The sequence below is a fragment of the Podarcis tiliguerta genome, assembly GCF_965153285.1.
Source record: "Podarcis tiliguerta genome assembly, chromosome: 4".
In the NCBI taxonomy this organism is placed as follows: domain Eukaryota; kingdom Metazoa; phylum Chordata; class Lepidosauria; order Squamata; family Lacertidae; genus Podarcis; species Podarcis tiliguerta.
Genome location: NC_139537.1, coordinates 48,228,436 through 48,246,969, shown reverse-complemented (window position 1 = coordinate 48,246,969; position 18,534 = coordinate 48,228,436). Strand labels below are relative to the sequence as shown.

The following is an 18,534-nucleotide window of genomic DNA, read 5'->3' as shown; positions in this document are numbered from 1 at the left end:
CATTTGTCCCTACATGACTCTGACAGAAAGAAGATTGGAGAAGGAGGATAAAGGAGAGAGGGAAATGGAGAGGGAAAGTGGAATGCAAAGGGTAGGGACACACACACACACACACACACACAGAGAGAGAGAGAGAGAGAGAGAGAGAGAGAGAGAGAATACAGTCAGCAAGATTTACACATACACACACATACATATGCTTGTACCCCAATCTTGCTGGCTGTATCCTCATTATCAGAAAGAAACATAATACAAAAAAATGGCCTCCATCCTTAAGGAGCAGGAATTCATTCCTTTAGGAAGCATGCATTGTTCCTTAGCTAGTTCAGAACTACCGCACTTATAAAACACGTATCCTCACCATAGCTGACCCAGACACACTCTCTGATCAATTTCATAGATTCTCATAATCTTCCTCTTAGAGATTGTTATTTATACCAAACAGAAAGCAGCAGCAACAGCAGCTGGAGTTGGGTTGAGAAATGAAATGTCCGTAAAATGCTTTCAGCCAACACACAACTCTTCCATCACACTTTAAAATAAAAAAGCAAAAGGAAATGTCCCAGTTGCTGGAAAGGCAGGGTGATGGTTATGTTTCAGAAGTTTACTGGTCATTGCTGTTGGCATGGAGATAACTTAGGTTAAAAGCAAACATGGAATTCTGAGGCCATGTATGATGTAACAAGCGGGATATACTCAGTGGAACTTGATGAAAGCATTTAAGTGTTCTAAGGTGTTGTTCTGAAATGAAATTAAGACCAGCAACAACTTCTAAAATGGAGCCTTCTAGCAGCAAAAGAAAAAAAAAGGTGCTACTTTAGCACAAGCACAAAATTAGATGTTACCCAAATGGAGCCTGCTGCTCCTAAACTATTGTAAGAACCAAATGCATTTTATTTGTTAAGATTGCAAGCTTGGTATGTATAGGCTGTCACCGATTTACTACACCATACTTCAGCACTTCTCCTCTCATCCAGGGTGAGGTCCATATGTGAGCACCATTTGGGCAGAACGTCCTTAGCAATGTTAGCTAAACCTTCTGGACAGCTGTTTGTGGGCTCCTGTTGAGGATGTGCCCCATCTATAGACAAAACAGGAATCCCTCCCTTCTCAAACTCAAATATTGAAACACTGAACCTGCATACTAGAGTGGTCAAAAGTTGAGGAATGAGGGTGACAGGAATTAGCCTCATGGTATGTAGATACACTTTTGAGAATCCATAATTATTGTCAAAACCACAAGTAACTTTCATTTATTTGAAGGAGGTTGGCCAAGATGGTTCTTACAAGCATTTTCAAGTGATCTGCACCTCAATATATAACATGGCAAAAAGGATCCTGTGAAAAAGTCTCCATATGGTAACACAGTTACCAGGTCCTGCAAGATAGTAAAAAACTAATGTTATGATATTAATTTCCCTTCAAAGCATTAGATGGCAGTCACAATATGGTGGGTTAACATCTCCAAGATACAGTGGTACCTTGGGTTAAGTATTTAATTCGTTCCGGAGGTCCGTTCTTAACCTGAAACTGTTCTTAACCTGAAGCACCACTTTAGCTAATGGGGCCTCCCGCTGCCACCGCACTGCCGGAGCACAATTTCTGTTCTTATCCTGAAGCAAAGTTCTTAACCCGAGGTAATATTTCTGGGTTAGCGGAGTCTGTAACCTGAAGCGTATGTAACCTGAAGCGAATGTAACCCGAGGTACGACTGTAGTAGCATGAATCAGCTCCCAAAGTCCCAAATAAGATCAACTCTTTTGTAGGTAAGATATCCAGAATTTCTATTGATCATCTGAATTTGATGAGTTATGAGTTGACTACTCATTCTGCAAATCATTCTAAACCTAGACCTCTTCCTCTATGGAAAAAATATATATACATCCAATGTCACTTGTCCCAAAGATTACCCAACTTCACAGTGTTCAGATTCCTTTAGAAGTTGTTTCTTATTGTGTGATGTTTTATCGAGTTTTTAATATTCTGTTGGGAGCTGCCCAGAGTGGCTGGGGAAACCCAACCAGATGGGTGGGGTATAAATAATTTATTATTATTATTATTATTATTATTATTATTATTATTATTATTATTATTAAGACTCTGAGTATATCCCATTTGTGACATCATACAAGACATTAGAATGCCATCTTTGATTTAGCCTAGGATATCTCCATGCCAACAGCACTGAGCAGGAAACCTTTGTAACTGGATAATGATCAGGCCAATTATCTAGCATCTTCAATGTTTATTTTGGTCTCCTAAACTAAGGCTGTGCACATTTATTCCAGCTGCACTGTGCTCACACCACTAGGTTTTGAAGCCAAGTGCACATGATGTTAGCCACAATCCATATGTATCCTGTAGTTTCTTGAAACAATCCTGTAGTTTCCTGTGTTTAGATGTGTTTTCCCTTAAACTAGCTTTCATCTGATCTGAAAACTTAAGCCACCGTTAAGCTGAAGTGTGTATGTTTGAGACAGTCATTATGCATGAGATGACAGCTCCATTGGAATTTGGTGCAGGGCAACCAATCAGGTAATGCACATTGGGTGAAGAAATCCTCATCCCCTATCTGGTATGTACAGCAATGTTAAAAAGCAAATTTAAATGTTGTGTGGGTGGGGAGGGGATGACCTTATTGTCTTTTAAACTGCTAATGGGTACATTGCCTTTGTCTGACAGAGTTGTGTGCAATCTGAAAAACTGCTTCCAGTATCGAAAACTGTCCAGCGCAGTTGATCCAATTAATGGTGTCATCTCACTTGCTGTGTGTGACAATGCAGAAGTCAGATGTAACTGCTTGAATTTACATTCTGATCTGAATATTTATTTTTACCCTTTCTAGTTGCTTCATGCTCTGGATAACATGGAAGTTTTCATATGTACAGCTCTATGTACAAAGGTTTTGTCCTTGCAGACATCCACACTATGTACAGTGGCAGACCTTGGGATCTCAAATTTCAGCAGTGCCCTGTGTGATGCCAAAATTTGGTGCCCCCCCCACCAGTCCCCAACCCTCGGCACTCCAGATGTTTTGGACTACAATTCCCATCACCTCTGACCACTGGTCCTGTTAGCTAGGGATCATGGGAGTTGTAGGCTAAAACATCTGGAGGGCCGCGGGTTGGGGATGCCTGACTTAGATGGTACCTGCCCATTTTGCCCTATAACTTTCTAGGGTTAGAGACTTTCTTTTTAAAGAACGCTCAGCGTCAGTCTAGGGCACCTGAGACATTCGCGAAAGCCTTTGCGGGTGCCAAGGCGCCTGGTTGGTGGTGATCACTGTATGAATAGAGAAAGGGCCTGTTTGCAACCCCTCTGTCTCCAGGCCAGTTTCCTTGCAGCAGCTGCACAGCGGACAGAAATCAAATAGGCATAGCAGTCCTGCCCACTGCTTCACCTCTTGCATTTCTGCCTGTCCAGCTGCAGCTGTCAAAACGGGCTGAAAGAGTCGCTCGAGCAGGCGAGAGAGGAGCAGGCGCCTCAGCCCGCTCCTTCCAAACCCATAGCCCATGAGGGGCCGTTTCACGCGCGCCCTCCGCCTCCAGAAGCTGCAAGGAGGAAAAAAAGCCGTCACGAGCTGCGCTGGGAAAGAGAGGCGGAACCTTTGTTGCGCGGTCGCTGTTTTCCGGAAGGCGACGACTGTTGGTGCTCCGCTTGCGCCGGGCTTCGAAGGGCGAAGGAACAGCTTGGCGATGGCTTCTCTTTGGAGGAGCCGCGGAGTGTGGCGAGGCTGCAGCCGGAGTGAGTGCGCCAGGGAATGGCTGGGTCAGGCTGGCGGGTGTGGGGAGAGAAACGTCGCCCCGTCCCATTCCCAAGTGATTTGCACGGCCCTTTTCAGCACGTGCGGAGCTGCAGTGCTTTGCTTTCCCAAGTGAAGAAATGCTGCTTTCCCACCCACCCCTTTGCCCTGCGAAAGCATGATTATTATTTTTTTGCACGCTGGGTCCTGGTTGTATTTTTAATTTTTAAGCCAAATGAGGTAGGCGCCTCATATATTCCAAGCTGAACCCTGAAGGTTCATAACGAGTTCAGAGGCTGTGAGCTTTGGATCCAGTTTTGCTCTTTGTGGGTGGCGGCGTGGTCCTTCCTCTTCCCCCCTCTCTCTTCAGAGATATTGCAGCATGGTAAACCTTATGTTTTGCTAAGTTTCAATAGGACGACTAGGAAGTCTGGTTTGTGATCAGGGCAGTGTGTGCTGCTGGGGTAGGGCACTTTTTGATGTGCTCTTGTGCAGTATGTAGAAGCTTTGTGCTGTGAGCAGGGCCCATCCTTTTTGTATGGTCTGAATAATTTGACTGGCATATACCGTATATTAATGGACAGATAATAGCGACACCCTAAACATTTACATGGGACGCGGGTGGCGCTCTGGGTAAAACCTCAGCACCTAGGACTTGCCGATCGCATGGTCGGCGGTTCGAATCCCCGCGGCGGGGTGAGCTCCCGTCTTTCGGTCCCAGCTCCTGCCCACCTAGCAGTTCGAAAGCACCCTTAAGTGCAAGTAGATAAATAGGTACCACTTTATAGCGGGAAGGTAAACGGCGTTTCCATGTGCTGCTCTGGTGCCGGTTTGCCGGAGCAGCGTCGTCACGCTGGCCACGTGACCCAGAAGTGTCTTTGGACAGCGCTGGCTCCCGGCCTCTAGAGTGAGATGAGTGCACAACCCTAGAGTCTGTCAAGCCTGGCCCGTACGGGCAGGAGTACCTTTACCTTTAAACATTTACAGGGACACACCTGCCTTTTAAAAAAAATGCCCTTTGTTTTGTGTGCAAGTGAGAGGAGGAAAAACACTGTGATTATTCCACCCCACAACTTTTAAAGGGTTTGCCATAACTCCTGCACCATTTTTTGGACTTTGAAATGTATTTTATGTATTTCTTCCAAAGAGCTCAAGCTGGTACATACTTCTCCCTTCCCAATTATGCCCACAACAGCCCTGTATGGTAGGTTAGGTTGTGCAGTGTGTCTTGCCCATGGTCACCAAGTGAGCTTCATGACTTAAGTGAGGATTCAAAACTAGTTCTCCCCAGTACTAGTTCAATACTGTAACCACTACACCATGATGAAAATTTCCTCCCTCCCTTCAGTTACAGCAGTGAACATATTAATAGTATTTTCCTGAACAACACTGATACCCTTCTCCCTAATGTAGCATGTGGTGATAAGGCTATTAAGCTGGATCAAGTTAGTTCTAGCTATGAAAATATGGATGTGTGGAAAGGCCCCTGAATACTGGCACAGCCGTATTGCTTTTAGATCCGACTTGTTGGTAAGGTCTAATAGAATTGTATATTTAAAGAACATGTTTGAACTTCTGAATATATGAAGTACTTTTTTCTTATGCTGATTATTCATTATAGATATTGATGGTGAGTAATGCACTTACCTAATAGTTTCAAAACTTGTCAAAGTCTTGTTTACTGCAACATTTTTTGATAATATATAAATTATCTACTATTCCACTTAGATCCTTAGAGCTTGCTTCGAAGGAACTGTTCTGGAATGGGATTGTTTTGTTTACTAAAATGAAGCAATATGCTGTTTGATGAGACTTCTTTTATTTCCAGGGCTTGTTTCAACAGCTCCCGCTCCTCAACTCTCAGTAGCTGAGATTGCTCAGATGCGCAGTGAGCTCTTCACAAAAGAGAAAGAGAGACAATTGTCACTTTATCCACGAATTGAGAAGATTGAAGTTAAATATGTTGGCAAACCTAATCCAGGCACTTTTTTAATAATGAACAAAGGGCTTTCCACTCCTCACACTTGTGCTATGCGTAAGTACTTGCAAATGGAGGGCTGTAGTTATGTCACCCTTAAGCCAAATGGCAAATCAAAACCACACTTTTTAAAAGATGGACAAGTGCATCAGCTAATCTTATATGAAGAAGAATGTCCTTGTGATAAATGTTCCTTTTTTTAGTAAATCTAGTTCACTGTTCCAAAGGTAGTACAATCAGTTCCATTACCCAGTTGCTCCTGTATTCCATTCGGAAATCTCTCCCTCCATAGGTTACTCCCATCCCTTTATGTTGAGAGTAGAGGTCCCCCCCTTTCATGGGCCCCCATTCCTTTAGGGGTAACCTGCCAATGGAAGACAGAGCCACTCTTTCTGTCTCTCACTTTCGGGTGTTCAGTCTTTCTCTCCTGCATCCTATTCTTCCCTGCCCAACAGGTTGCTTGCATGGGGAGGCAGACTGCTCTTCCAAGGACTTGAATGATCCCTTTCAGGTGGTTTTCGAAATTAGGCTGAGGTCCAGTGGTTTCCCACCCTTGTTGATCTCCAACATTATTAGTTCCACCTTTCCCTGGCCATCAAAAGGATGCCTGCCTGATTTTTAATTTCACATCTATCAGGAATTCCTAACAAGCTAAGCAGGAGAGGTATGCTCCATCCATCCAATTTCTTTACAACATTCTACAAGATGATCTAAAAAAATAAATAGGCTGACTAGGTCCTCTCTTTTCTGTTATCCCAAATGGTTTTGAGCTCTGATAGTGTGTGACAGTAAAGGCTGAGCAACAGCTGGTCCATGGAGAATGCCGCCGCTGCTCACTCTTTTTAAATTGATGGTTTATTGTCTGGCTGATTATTGTAAACAAAGTACAACTATACTATCACTATTATTTGCTGTACTTTTTGTACTTTTTCTCCTTTCCTAGATTTAAGTGAATGGCACAGTAAGAGATCGGTACTTGCCCTTGTAGATGGACAAATCTGGGATATGTACAGGCCTTTAACTCGCTCCTGTGAAATTCAGTTTCTTACTTTCAAAAGTGAGGATCCAGAGGAGGTGAACAAAGTATGTTTGTACCATTTTTATTCATAGTGTTTTGTTCCCTTTGAGTTTTAGCTTTTTTCGAATAAAACCTAAGGAAGAGAAGGATTTGAATCTTGCGTGTTGAATACAAACACAAAGATGAGGGCAGAAAATAATTGGTACATAGTCATACATGGTTCCTCTTTATGTATTATTCAAAATATTTGGCTTCCTGGTTTTCTTCTATTTATAAATCACACACTTCTGTAGTACATTTATATATCTTTCCACATAACTGCATAAGCAATGCTACTCTTGTTTATAGTAGAACAGTAAGAAATGCAGGACCATAAGGGTTGAATCCAGAATAGCTCTGTGAACTTCTGTTTTACTCTGAAAGAGGAAGGCAGGGAAGGAACCCCCCCCCCCATTTCTCCTTTACCCTGAGTGTCCTGGAAAGCTCTCCAGAAAATTGTGAGACCCTCTGGAATAGTGTGGGAAGCAGCTTGAGGAGACAGGAAAAAGGAGGAACCATTGAAGATCGCTTTCTCCTTTTCCTCTATCAGAGAGTCTCTGTTGGATCTTGGTGCCTTCCAAAAATGGAAAGAGTCTGGCCATTCCTCTAATGGGAATTCCAGATCCTACCATATAGCAAACAATTTCTAGAAAGATCTTGTATGTGTGGCTCTGTTCTAGAGGGCTTCATATCTTTCAACAATTACTAGTCCTACACAGTGCATGAAAATGGAGGACAGCTCCACTCCTCACATTTCCACTTCTCTACCACAAGCAAACTTTATGTCAGAAATGAGGTGGAGAGATAGCCATGAATATTAGCAGCTGTCTTCTTGCATCTTTTGAGACTTTTATGCTCTGTTTTCACTTGAACTGAACTGGCATGGCATGATGTTAGAATAAATAAAGTTTGTTTGAAATCCTTTGTTGCAGGCCTATTGGCGCTCTTGTGCTATGATGCTGGGCTGTGTATTAGAACAGGCATTTAAAGATGAATACCCAGTCACTCTTGTTAGAGCTCCGGAAGTGCCAGGTACGTGCTTTGCTGTTGCAAACTTTTATTGTTCTTGAAAGTTGATGAATTGTATATTGGAACACATGTAGAAGGTTCTTTGATTAAAGGTCTGCTTAATTTATCCATTTCAAAAGCTTTGGTAATTTAGGGTAATTCTAATCTCATAGGAGTGGACTTCCCCATCCTCTCCTCAGCCCTGTAGTGGCCCCTTGCCCTGGTGAGGAGATTGGGGAAAGAGAAAACCTATTTTTCTTTTTCTTTTTTATAAAAATTTTTATTAGGTATTTTATACTTATATCAAGAAAGACAATAAAGAATAATAAAAGAAAAAGAAAAAAAAATACACAAATTCAACAAACAATACATCCACAATAGAAACTGAAATAAAAACAATATAACAATACAACATAAAAAAAAACAAAAGTAAAAACACACATCCAAATTTTATATCCACATCTTTCATTAGCTTATTTCCTCGACTTCCTCACACCTCCCTTTTTTGTATTCTGGTTCAATAGAAAACCTGTTTTTCAAATGGATCAAATAATTTTTATCTGTTTGCCTCGTTAATGGCCATTGCCATATCTTGTAGCAGACAATTCTATAAGTTAGTTAAAAGTTGAATGACGAAATACTACTTAGCTTTTTGGAATCTACTGTTAGTCAACTTCATGGAATCTCAGTGTATCTTACCTCTTATAAAAATTGTAGAAAACCTAAAAGGTCTGAGCAGATAAAAAAGCTTTCACCTTTGCTGAAAAGAGAACAACATTGACACTGGGAGAATCTCCCTGAAAAAGGACTTCCAAAGATGAAGTGCAAGTGTAAACCCTTTTCTCCAGTCACCAGAAGGTGGTGAAACTCAGAGCAGGGCGTCAGAGGTTGGCCTTAGCCACCCAGGTTTTATTTATCTTTCCTGTAGAGAAAATGCCCCAACCCCTATAATCATTGTGGCTGCTCTCCTCTTTTCCTACTCTAGTCTATCGCTACCCTTTTTAGATGGTGCAACCATAATCATACCCAATATTCCACATTGGCTGCACCATAAACATGTATATGAGCATTCCGATACTGTAGGAAGCCCCACATGTTGGCTACCATTAGGATTGCAAAATAGGTTTAGTTCAGACTTAACTTCAAAAATTACTCATTTTCTTTTGGATCTTGATTTGCCATGCAGTGATATCAGGAGCTTTTTGCTACGATGTAATCTTGGACAGCAGGCTGGATGACTGGAAACCAACTGCTGTAAGTATGATGATGATTCACTAGACATGTTCCAGTGTACTCTTTATTTGGGGGGTTATTCAGTGTTACAAAATACAGGGAATTTTTCACCAAACACAGATCTACTTGCCGGCAAATACTGTCCAGTAGACGTTGGCTAGGATGCTAAAGCTTGTATCCAGCATTGCCTGTTCCTGAGCAGAAGAGAGTTCTGCTTGTGCATCAGGATTTCCCCTTCCTCTCCTTTCCTCTTCTTCATGCCCTTAAAATCTGCTCCGGAGGAGTGTGGGACCCTCCGAAACAAACCTTGGGGGCACATAGGATGCTTGAAGACAGAGGAGAAGAACAGGTGAGAGGAAAGCTGCTTATGCATTGTTGGAGTTCACCCTGAGTTGGCTCCCACCAGCAAAGATGACTCTTGCCTATTTCCTTCTTCCATCCCTTGTCTCTCATCCCCTGAAAATCTGTTCCAAGGTTCCAAAGCAATATGACAGACAACACAGAAGGTTGCAGGGTGGAAGGAGAAATAGGTGAAAAATGCTTATTTCTCTTCAGCGCATGGGGTCTTCTATTGGATCTCAGTATCATCCATGAATTCCAGAAGCTCTTCTGTTCACAGAAGTCTCCTTAAGATCCGAGCCATAGCACTGCATTCAGGCTTGGAGTCACATCTTGGGGAAATTTAGGTCTGCATTGGCAAAACTTTATTTAGGTTATACCTGTTATTGACTGAGCAAAACAAGGCATCTGGAATTACTCAAGCGTTTGTATAATATGGTGTAAGGCAGGGGTAGGCAACCTAAGGCCCATGGGCCGGATGTGGCCCAATCGCCTTCTAAATGCGGCCTGCGGACGGTCCGGGAATCACCGTGCTTTTACATGAGTAGAATGTGTCCTTTTATTTAAAATGCATCTCTGGGTTATTTCTGGGGCATAGGAATTCTTTCATCCCCCCCCCCCCAATATAGCCCAGCCCACCACATGCTCTGAGGGATGGTGGTTTTCAGCCCACGGCTGAAAAAGGTTGCTGACCCCTGGTGTAATGATAGCAGTATATTGTGTACAGGAATATATAGGGTATATTCCTGTATACAAGGGTAGAAGTATATTATGTACTGTATATTGTGTACAGGGTATTGTGTTTGTGCATATACAGGAAGTGTGTGTATGTATATGTAAGGAAACACAAGTGGACTGGTTGGATGCTAAAATGCAATCTTTCCCCAACCTCCGGGCAGTTTAGACTACAAGTCTCATCATCTCTGGCCATTGAGCATAGAGGCTGGGACTGAAGGCAGTTGGAGTAAGCTGAGGAAGGCTGTTACCTTGTGATGAATAGGGAGGCTCACCTATTCCTGTTACTGCTCTGGTATTTTCTCTAATTACTGATAACCCTGTGGATAGCTCAGTCAGCAGAGCATGAAATTTAAAATCTCAGGGTCGTGGGTTCAAGCCCCATGTTGGAAAGAAGATTCCGGCATTGCAGGGGGTTGGACTAGATAACCCTTGTGGTCCCTTCCAATTCTATGATTCTAAGCATTAAAAGAAATAGATTTTTAGACCATTTTTGTACACAGCTAAATAAATGCGGAAACAAAAAGGCCTCCAGATAAAGATCAAAATAGCTGTGCCTCATTTTGTAGTGTGCACAGTAAAAATGATTCTCTAGAAATGATTCCTCCCCTTTTATTTGTGTTAGTTTCAACAGTGAAAATGAGAATTAATTAACTACAAATTAGTCTTTATAAACTGAGATTGACCTTCCTATGCAAGAGCTTGTATAATAGAGAAGGTCAATTACAGAGCTTTCTGAACTGTCGTGTCACGACACCTTTGTGTCGGCTGCAGTGTGTAGGTGTGTCGTGCAAACGCTCCCTATGCTCCTCCCGGGGCTGGAAAGGGGTTAGTTTAACCTCTACTTTGCTAGTAAAACTGAATTACCATGTCACAAAATGATGCATATCTAAAAAGTATGTCACCAACGTGAAGCGTTTGGAAAGCTCTAGTCTCTTATTTAATCCGTAAATGCAGTTTCAGGCTGGTTCCAGAGTAACTACTATTCGCCTTACTTGGAAGTAAAGTAGTGAGAGCACTTTTCATGGGTGGCTGTAAAACCAAAGAAGCTAAATAATTTTACAGTCTATGGTGGGTGGGGGAATGAAACATTACAACAAGGGAAAATCACCGGGAACAGTTAATATTTACTATCTGTTGTCAATCAATTGCATCGTCTTGCCTTACTCCAAGGCTGAGCATAGGCAAGACTTACCGTATTTTTCGCACCATAGGGCGCACCGGACCATAGGGCGCACCCAGTTTTTAGGGGGGGAAATCAAGAAAAAAAATATTTCCCCCCCCCCCAGCACCAAAGAGCAGCGTACAGGCTACGCACAACCTCTCTCTGCCGGAGGGGTTGTGCGCGGCTATGGAGGAAGCCAAGGCAGAGAGCAGGATGGATCCCGCTCGGTGTTTTGGCTTCCTCTTTAGCCCAGCGCAACCTCTCCTTGCCAGGAGACGCTGCGCAGGGCTAAAGAATCCACAGCCCCGTGCAGCCTCTCCTTGCCAGAGGGGTTGCGCGGGGCTATGGAGCAAGCCAAGGCAGAGAGCAGGATGGATCCCGCTCGGTGTTTTGGCTTCCTCTTTAGCCCAGCGCAACCTCTCCTTGCCGGGAGACGCTGCGCAGGGCTAAATAATCCATAGCCCCGTGCAGCCTCTCCTTGCCGGAGGGGTTGCGCGGGGCTATGGAGCAAGCCAAGGCAGAGAGCGGGATGGATCCCGCTCGGTGTTTTGGCTTCCTCTTTAGCCCAGCGCAACCTCTCCTTGCCAGGAGACGCTGCGCAGGGCTAAAGAATCCATAGCCCCGTGCAGCCTCTCCTTGCCGGAGGGGTTGCGCGGGGCTATGGAGCAAGCCAAGGCAGAGAGCGGGATGGATCCCGCTCGGTGTTTTGGCTTCCTCTTTAGCCCAGCGCAACCTCTCCTTGCCAGGAGACGCTGCGCAGGGCTAAAGAATCCATAGCCCCGTGCAGCCTCTCCTTGCCAGAGGGGTTGCGCGCAACTATGGAGGAAGCCAAGGCTGTTTTGGCTTCCCATTTAGCCCCGTGCAGCTTCTCCCTCCCGGGAGAGGCTGCGTGGGGCTAAAGAATCGATAGCCCCGTGCAGCCTCTCCTTGCCGGAGGGGTTGCGCGCAGCTATGGAGGAAGCCCAGGCAGAGAGCGGGATGGATCCCGCTCGGTGTTCTGGCTTCCCCTTTAGCCCCGCGCAGCCTCTCCTTGCCGGGAGACGCTGCGCAGGGCTTTCCTGGCTTTACTGGGAGGTGGGGGGATTCCCTTACCTCTCCCAAAAGCCCGCAGAAGCCACGCAACCCCTTTAAAGAGATCGTGGCTTCTCCTGGCTTTCCTGGGAAGTGGGGGAATTCCCCCACCTCCCGCAAAACCGGCAGAAGCCGTGAGCACTTTAAAAGGGCTGCACGGCTTCTCTTGGCTTTCCTGGGAGGTGAGGGAATTCCCCCACCTCCCGCAAAAGCCCGCTTTAGCGCCGTGCGCGCTCTCCCTGCTGGAGAGGTGACGCGCGCCTATAGAGGCTCATGCTATAGGCACGCGTCACCTCTCCAGCCAGGAGAGGGTCGCCGGGGGCTGCTTTAGCCCCGCGCGCGCTCTCCCTGCTGGAGAGGTGACACGCGCCTATAGAGACTCATGCTATAGGCACACGTCACCTCTCCAGCCAGGAGAGGGTCGCGGGGGGCTGCTTTAGCCCCGCACGCGCTCTCCCTGCTGGAGAGGTGACGCGCGCCTATAGAGGCTCATGCTATAGGCACGCGTCACCTCTCCAGCCAGGAGAGGGTCGCGGGGGGCTGCTTTAGCCCGGCGCTCTCTCTCCCTGCTGGAGAGGTGACGCGCGCCTATAGAGGCTCATGCTATAGGCACGCGTCACCTCTCCAGCCAGGAGAGGGTCGTGGGGGGCTGCTTTAGCCCCGCGCGCGCTCTCCCTGCTGGAGAGGTGACGCGCGCCTATAGAGGCTCATGCTATAGGCACGCGTCACCTCTCCAGCCAGGAGAGGGTCGCGGGGGGCTGCTTTAGCCCCGCACGCGCTCTCCCTGCTGGAGAGGTGACGCGCGCCTATAGAGACTCATGCTATAGGCACGCGTCACCTCTCCAGCCAGGAGAGGGTCGCGGGGGGCTGCTTTAGCCCGGCGCTCTCTCTCCCTGCTGGAGAGGTGACGCGCGCCTATAGAGGCTCATGCTATAGGCACGCGTCACCTCTCCAGCCAGGAGAGGGTCGTGGGGGGCTGCTTTAGCCCCGCGCGCGCTCTCCCTGCTGGAGAGGTGACGCGCGCCTATAGAGGCTCATGCTATAGGCACGCGTCACCTCTCCAGCCGGGAGAGGGTCGCGGGACTATAGCGTCTTCGCTCCATAGGACGCACACACATTTCTCCTTCATTTTTGAAGGGGAAAAAGTGCGTCCTATAGAGCGAAAAATACGGTACCCTAATTGGTTTGGCCTTGGAAAATCCACTGGAGGATGAGGGCTGACCCGTACATGGCATGGATTTCAGTCATCTGAGCTAACTTACATTCTGTATTCCTTGCTTGTCTTGTTGATCTGTGTATACATACATTTTTTCTTCTTTTACAAGGAAAGTCTCCATTCTCTTACAAAGGACGGTAACAAACTAATTCATAAAGACCTTCCATTTGAAATGCTGGATGTTGATGCAAAAGTGGCGCTTGAAATTTTTCAGCATAACAAGTCAGTATTACCATATTATGTTTAATAGCACATGTTGTTTAAAAGCAGGCCACCTGTATCTTCTGCTGAAATTGTGTATTGTGTTCAACAAGATAAGTTTTATATATAATTTAAATGAGTTTTAAAGCTGGTCCAATTGGTTACATTAAACAATTACAGTGGTACCTCGGTTTACGAACTTAGTCCGTTCTGGAAGTATGTTCTTAAACCAAAACCGTTCTTAAACCGAGGCATGCTTTCCCTAATGAGGCCTCCCGCCGCCAGTGCCCTTTCACCCTTCGGATTCCATTCTTTGACAGAGGTAAAGTTCTCAAACCGGGACACTACTTCCAGTTTTGTGGAGTTCGTAAACCAAATTGTTCATAAACAGGACTGTTCTTAAGTCGAGGTACCACTGTAATGTTAATTTTCAGCTACTAAGGTACTGACCTCAAGTTTTTCATCATTTTTGCCAGTAGATGGCACTACAGTTGCTGGTAATTAAAGGAATGTGGAACAAAACCAAGCAGCCATATACCGTATGTCATGCATACCTGTGAGAGAGCTTACATATGTAACTTATATTTTGCTGTGTAGTAGATAGTCTAAATTAATCTACTACAAAAAATGTTAATGAATATAAGTAAAGGGAGATGTGTTGTCTAAGAGAAACAATGTGCTTAAGCCTCAACGTATAGGCATCTATAATGCTAGAATATTGTGGAGCTTGTAATGTATCTGAGTTAACTTCACTGTTTGTTGTGGATTTGAGTAGTTAACAGGAGAAAGCGGTCTCCTACTGCTTACCCAGGACTGGCGGACTGTAAGAAAGATGCTCTTTTGGCAATTCCTTGAGAAGAACTCCTTGGAAAGAGGGTGGTTGAACCTAGTAGTTAGGAAGGAAAAATATAAGGTTATGAATATGGAAAGAAGTGTGGCATAATGTGTATTCTTCCAGTTTGGTTATGATCTTCCACTTTATACCTTGTGATGTTGAGTTACGAGCCTCTTTTCTGATTCTGTAGGTACAAAAGGGAGTTAATTGAACAACAAGCTTCACAGAACGCTGAAAGAATAGTAAAATTGCACAGGTGAGCAAAATCCTGTTTGCCTTTGTTTCATAACTAGGATTATATATAGAGAGAGAGAGCGTGAGTGCTAGGATTCCTTGTGACTGTGAGCTACCTGTCATCAGTCACAAAAATGATTTGAACTTCCCCAGATACAATGAAGGTACAAATAGGCAACTTGTTTAACAGCTTTCAGTCATATTCTAGTCATGGGGTGAGACTCTGTGGGGATATTTTACATTGAAGAGCAGCATAGAAATGAATCACATTTTAAATGTGTTTGTATGTAATACAGTGGGGGTTAAGAACTTAATTCGTTCTGGAGGTCCGTTCTTAACCTGAAACTGTTCTTAACCTGAGGTACCACTTTAGCTAATGGGGCTTCCCACCGCCACTGCACGATTTCTGTTCTCTTCCTGAAGCAAAGTTCTTAACCCGAGGTACTATTTCGGGGTAAGCGGAGTCCGTAACCTGAAGTGTCTGTAACCTAAAGCGTCTGTAACCCGAGGTACCACTGTATTCAGTACAGTGAGTTGGATCTAGAGTTCCAAGAGCAGAATTCTGCTTACAGGTTAGGGAGCTCTCGGGTTTTGACATCTTCCTAGAATGCTCAAAATGCCTTAAACTGATTTTTAAAAATCAAACTGCTACATGTCAGTTGTCCTATTTACTAGATTCCATAGGCTAGGTTTATTATGGTGTTACCACAATAATCTGGTACCTTCCCTTTTGGGGTCCCAAAAGATGCATCTCCTCTGTCAATGCAGGTGACACAGATAATAGCACATATACTTCTTGGTTCCTCCTATAAACAACTTCACCTATAAACAACATCAGGTTTTCTAAAAGAACAGTTCTGAAATCTACTGACTGGTGGTGCATCACATTGGCAGGACTTTTGTTTTGCAGTAAATGAGAAATGTTGTTTTTTGGGGGAAATACACTTTTTTAAAAAATAATTAAAGTTGTTAATCTTTCTTTGTTTTTGCTTTCAATCAGGTTAGGTGACTTTGTAGACATTAGCGAAGGCCCGCAGATTCCCAGAACCAGCCTATGTCACCAGTATGAGGTGACAGCTGCTCATAATGTTCCAAGCGCTGAGTCTGAGCTTATGCGGAGATTCCAGGGTCTCTCTGTTCCAATTTACTTAAAGGTAAGTCATCAATTTGCTTATAGATATTTGTGATTGAAGTAAGGAACATAAAAGATGCTTGTTATGTGGATGTGTCTGTCTTACTTTTATTCCATGATCAGGGCTTCAGGATAAGGTGCGTTAGTAGATTCAGTTATCCCGTTAGACATGAGATATGGCACTTTTAGTTCCAATGTGTAGTTCCACTACTCTTTTTTGTAGAATAAGTAGAAACTCATTCATTAGAAACCTGTAAATTATAAATGGCATGAAAAGGAGGAAACCAAAAATTGTTATACAGCAGTCATAGAAGTGCTGTTTCCCTCCCATTGTTGTGGAAATACAAATCCCATCATCCCTGATTTTTGGCTGTGCTGGCTGGGGCTGATGGAAGTCCAACAACATTGGAGCATCCCGCCCCCATTAGATGGCTTGATTTTTTGAGTTTTGTCATAGGGAGCCTTCTTATGTTAATTACATTTCATTTTAACTTAATGGTTAGGTTTTTGTTCTTTTTTTAAGGGAAAGGCTGGGTGCAAATGTTATTTAATTAATTAAAGAACAGCTTGAATCACTTTCAGTATATAAATATAAATTTGACTTAGAAGACCATCTGTTCCTTTTAATGAAGAATAAAAAGCAGCACAGCCTCTTTAAGGTTCCTAACCTAGATGCCCTTTGCAGCAGATTTTGGGCGGGGGACGGGCAGGGAGAGTATGACCAGAGAAGAAGGGGAAGTCCTGTCACACAATTGAAATTCTGTTTATGTGATGTTGGATGCTTCCCTAAAGGGGTCTGTTCCCCACTTCCCCCAACCAGACCATTTAATACTATTTCTTGGTTGTCCATTTGCAACTGTAGTTAGATCTTTCTTGTATAGCGTAGAGAACAACCTTGTTAAAGATGTTAAACAGCTTGTGTGTGTTGGGTCAGTGCTCCCTTGGCAGTTTTTGTCAAGAGCTGAAAGAAATCTCTCTGTACATACTTAAATAAATTTGTTACAAGCATGTGCTTGCATTTACGAATCATTTTATGTCCACACACAAACACATACAAGTTGTTTCTATTTATTTGGGGTTTTTAAAAACTCAATTTACAAAGTTGCTTACAAGAAAAGGCAGTTGATGCAGTTGATACAGATATTTGAAAAAAAATGATACTCTTCTTCTGGCACTTAAAGTTAACTTACCAAAGTGTTGCTTACTTTCCCTTTTTACATTATATTTTACTAATAAACGAAATAAACCAAACACATACAGTATAAAGAAATACAGTTACGTTTTAAGTTTTATCTTGCTAAATCATACTGGAGAGAGCCATTGAAATCAGTGGGCTTAATTTAGTCATGGCTAACTAGTCCACTGATTATAAAGGGCCAGATAAGAGTATGACTAAGATGGATAAAACCCTTTATTGTTATTGTGAAACTGTAGTGGCGAAAGTTCTTGTCAGAGTAGTTGTTGTCATAGGCCATTAAAGTAGACATGAAAAGACATCTGTCTGGCTATATACTTGACTGCACCCTTTCACATTCCAGCTTCATCACACAATATGGCACAGGTTGCGGGAAAGGTCTCGAAACCTAGTAAGTTTAGTTGCAGCATTATTATTATTATTATTATTATTATTATTATTATTATTGTAATTTGAATTGTTGACATGCTATCTTTGGGTATTTAATGTTTTATTTCTTATAGGGCTAAAGATCAAAATGTAGACAAAAATGCAAATTTTTAATTATCAGTTTTACGTGATCCATATTAGCCCATCTGTTGAAAGTTTTGCTGCTGATTTGTACAACTTCAAAAAGTATGGGAACTTTGCTTTGCAATCCCAATTTGCATATGTAACTAAAACAGAAGTATAATTTCCTCCAATATGGTGTGTATTAATAGAACAGTTTTCAGTGAGAAAGTGTTAATGCCTTAAGACGGAGGAAATTAGCATTTCCCAGGGGAGGTAAAAGCTATGCTGTGTCTTTGCCATTCATACATCAGATACCACAGTTTTGTTGAGAAATCTCCATGTTGAGAAAAGAGTGGCTGCTAATAGACAGGTTGTTTAATATGAGCGCAGTGTTTCTTCACTTGCTCTAAATGAAGGAGCAAGAATGACTTGGAACTGGTGCTAGTAGCATATGAGAATATATGCTTCCAGTAAATTATTTACTGTGTTTTGCAGATCAGTGAAGACAAAATGAAAGAAGCAAAAGATGAAAATGAAATCTCAAATACTGAATCGGCCTAAGTCTTTCTAATTTGCACATGGGTAAAACTTGTCAACATTAAACTGTGTTTTCTTTGTAAAGTACCATTTCATTATTCAATCAAGCCCCCCAAGAGGACTTCTGACCGTAGGTTTTCATGGACTCGGACAGAAAAGCATTTGTTGGCCGTTGATCCTACTTCATCAAATCAGAAGTAAGGTGTAAACGTAAAAACATCAGTGAAAGTTTTACAGATGGGAAGGTTCACTGGATAGCTGAGTTGGTTAGAGCACAGTGCTGATAATGCCATGGTTGCAAGTTCAATCCCCATATAGGATAGCTGCATATTCCTGCATGGTAGGAGGTTGGACTTGATGATCC

General features: G+C 43.5%; 1 protein-coding gene across 2 annotated transcripts; it reads left to right on the top strand.

The window, feature by feature from the left end:
* Positions 1-746: 746 nt before the first annotated feature.
* MRPL39 (mitochondrial ribosomal protein L39) lies at positions 747-18,254 on the top strand. 2 transcript variants are annotated; one of them, XM_083438635.1, is made up of 10 exons: positions 747-875; positions 5,571-5,777; positions 6,664-6,803; positions 7,710-7,809; positions 8,972-9,039; positions 13,654-13,766; positions 14,771-14,836; positions 15,815-15,968; positions 17,485-17,532; positions 18,129-18,254. In XM_083438635.1, exons 1-10 carry the CDS (start codon positions 839-841, stop codon positions 18,192-18,194), a joined length of 999 nt encoding a protein of 332 aa, XP_083294761.1. In that variant the 5' UTR covers positions 747-838; the 3' UTR covers positions 18,195-18,254. The 2 variants fall into 2 exon arrangements, with proteins under 2 accessions (XP_083294761.1, XP_083294760.1); XM_083438634.1 differs by lacking the exon at positions 747-875 and adding an exon at positions 3,586-3,744.
* The last annotated feature ends 280 nt before the right edge of the window (positions 18,255-18,534 follow it).

Excerpts from the sequence above, each read along its gene's own strand:
- MRPL39 (XM_083438634.1), top strand. The coding sequence starts at position 3,696 with ATGGCTTCTCTTTGGAGGAGCCGCGGAGTGTGGCGAGGCTGCAGCCGG. Across the intron at positions 7,810-8,971 it reads TAGAGCTCCGGAAGTGCCAG|TGATATCAGGAGCTTTTTGC; the intron begins GTACGTGCTTTG and ends TTTGCCATGCAG. Across the intron at positions 9,040-13,653 it reads ATGACTGGAAACCAACTGCT|GAAAGTCTCCATTCTCTTAC; the intron begins GTAAGTATGATG and ends TTCTTTTACAAG.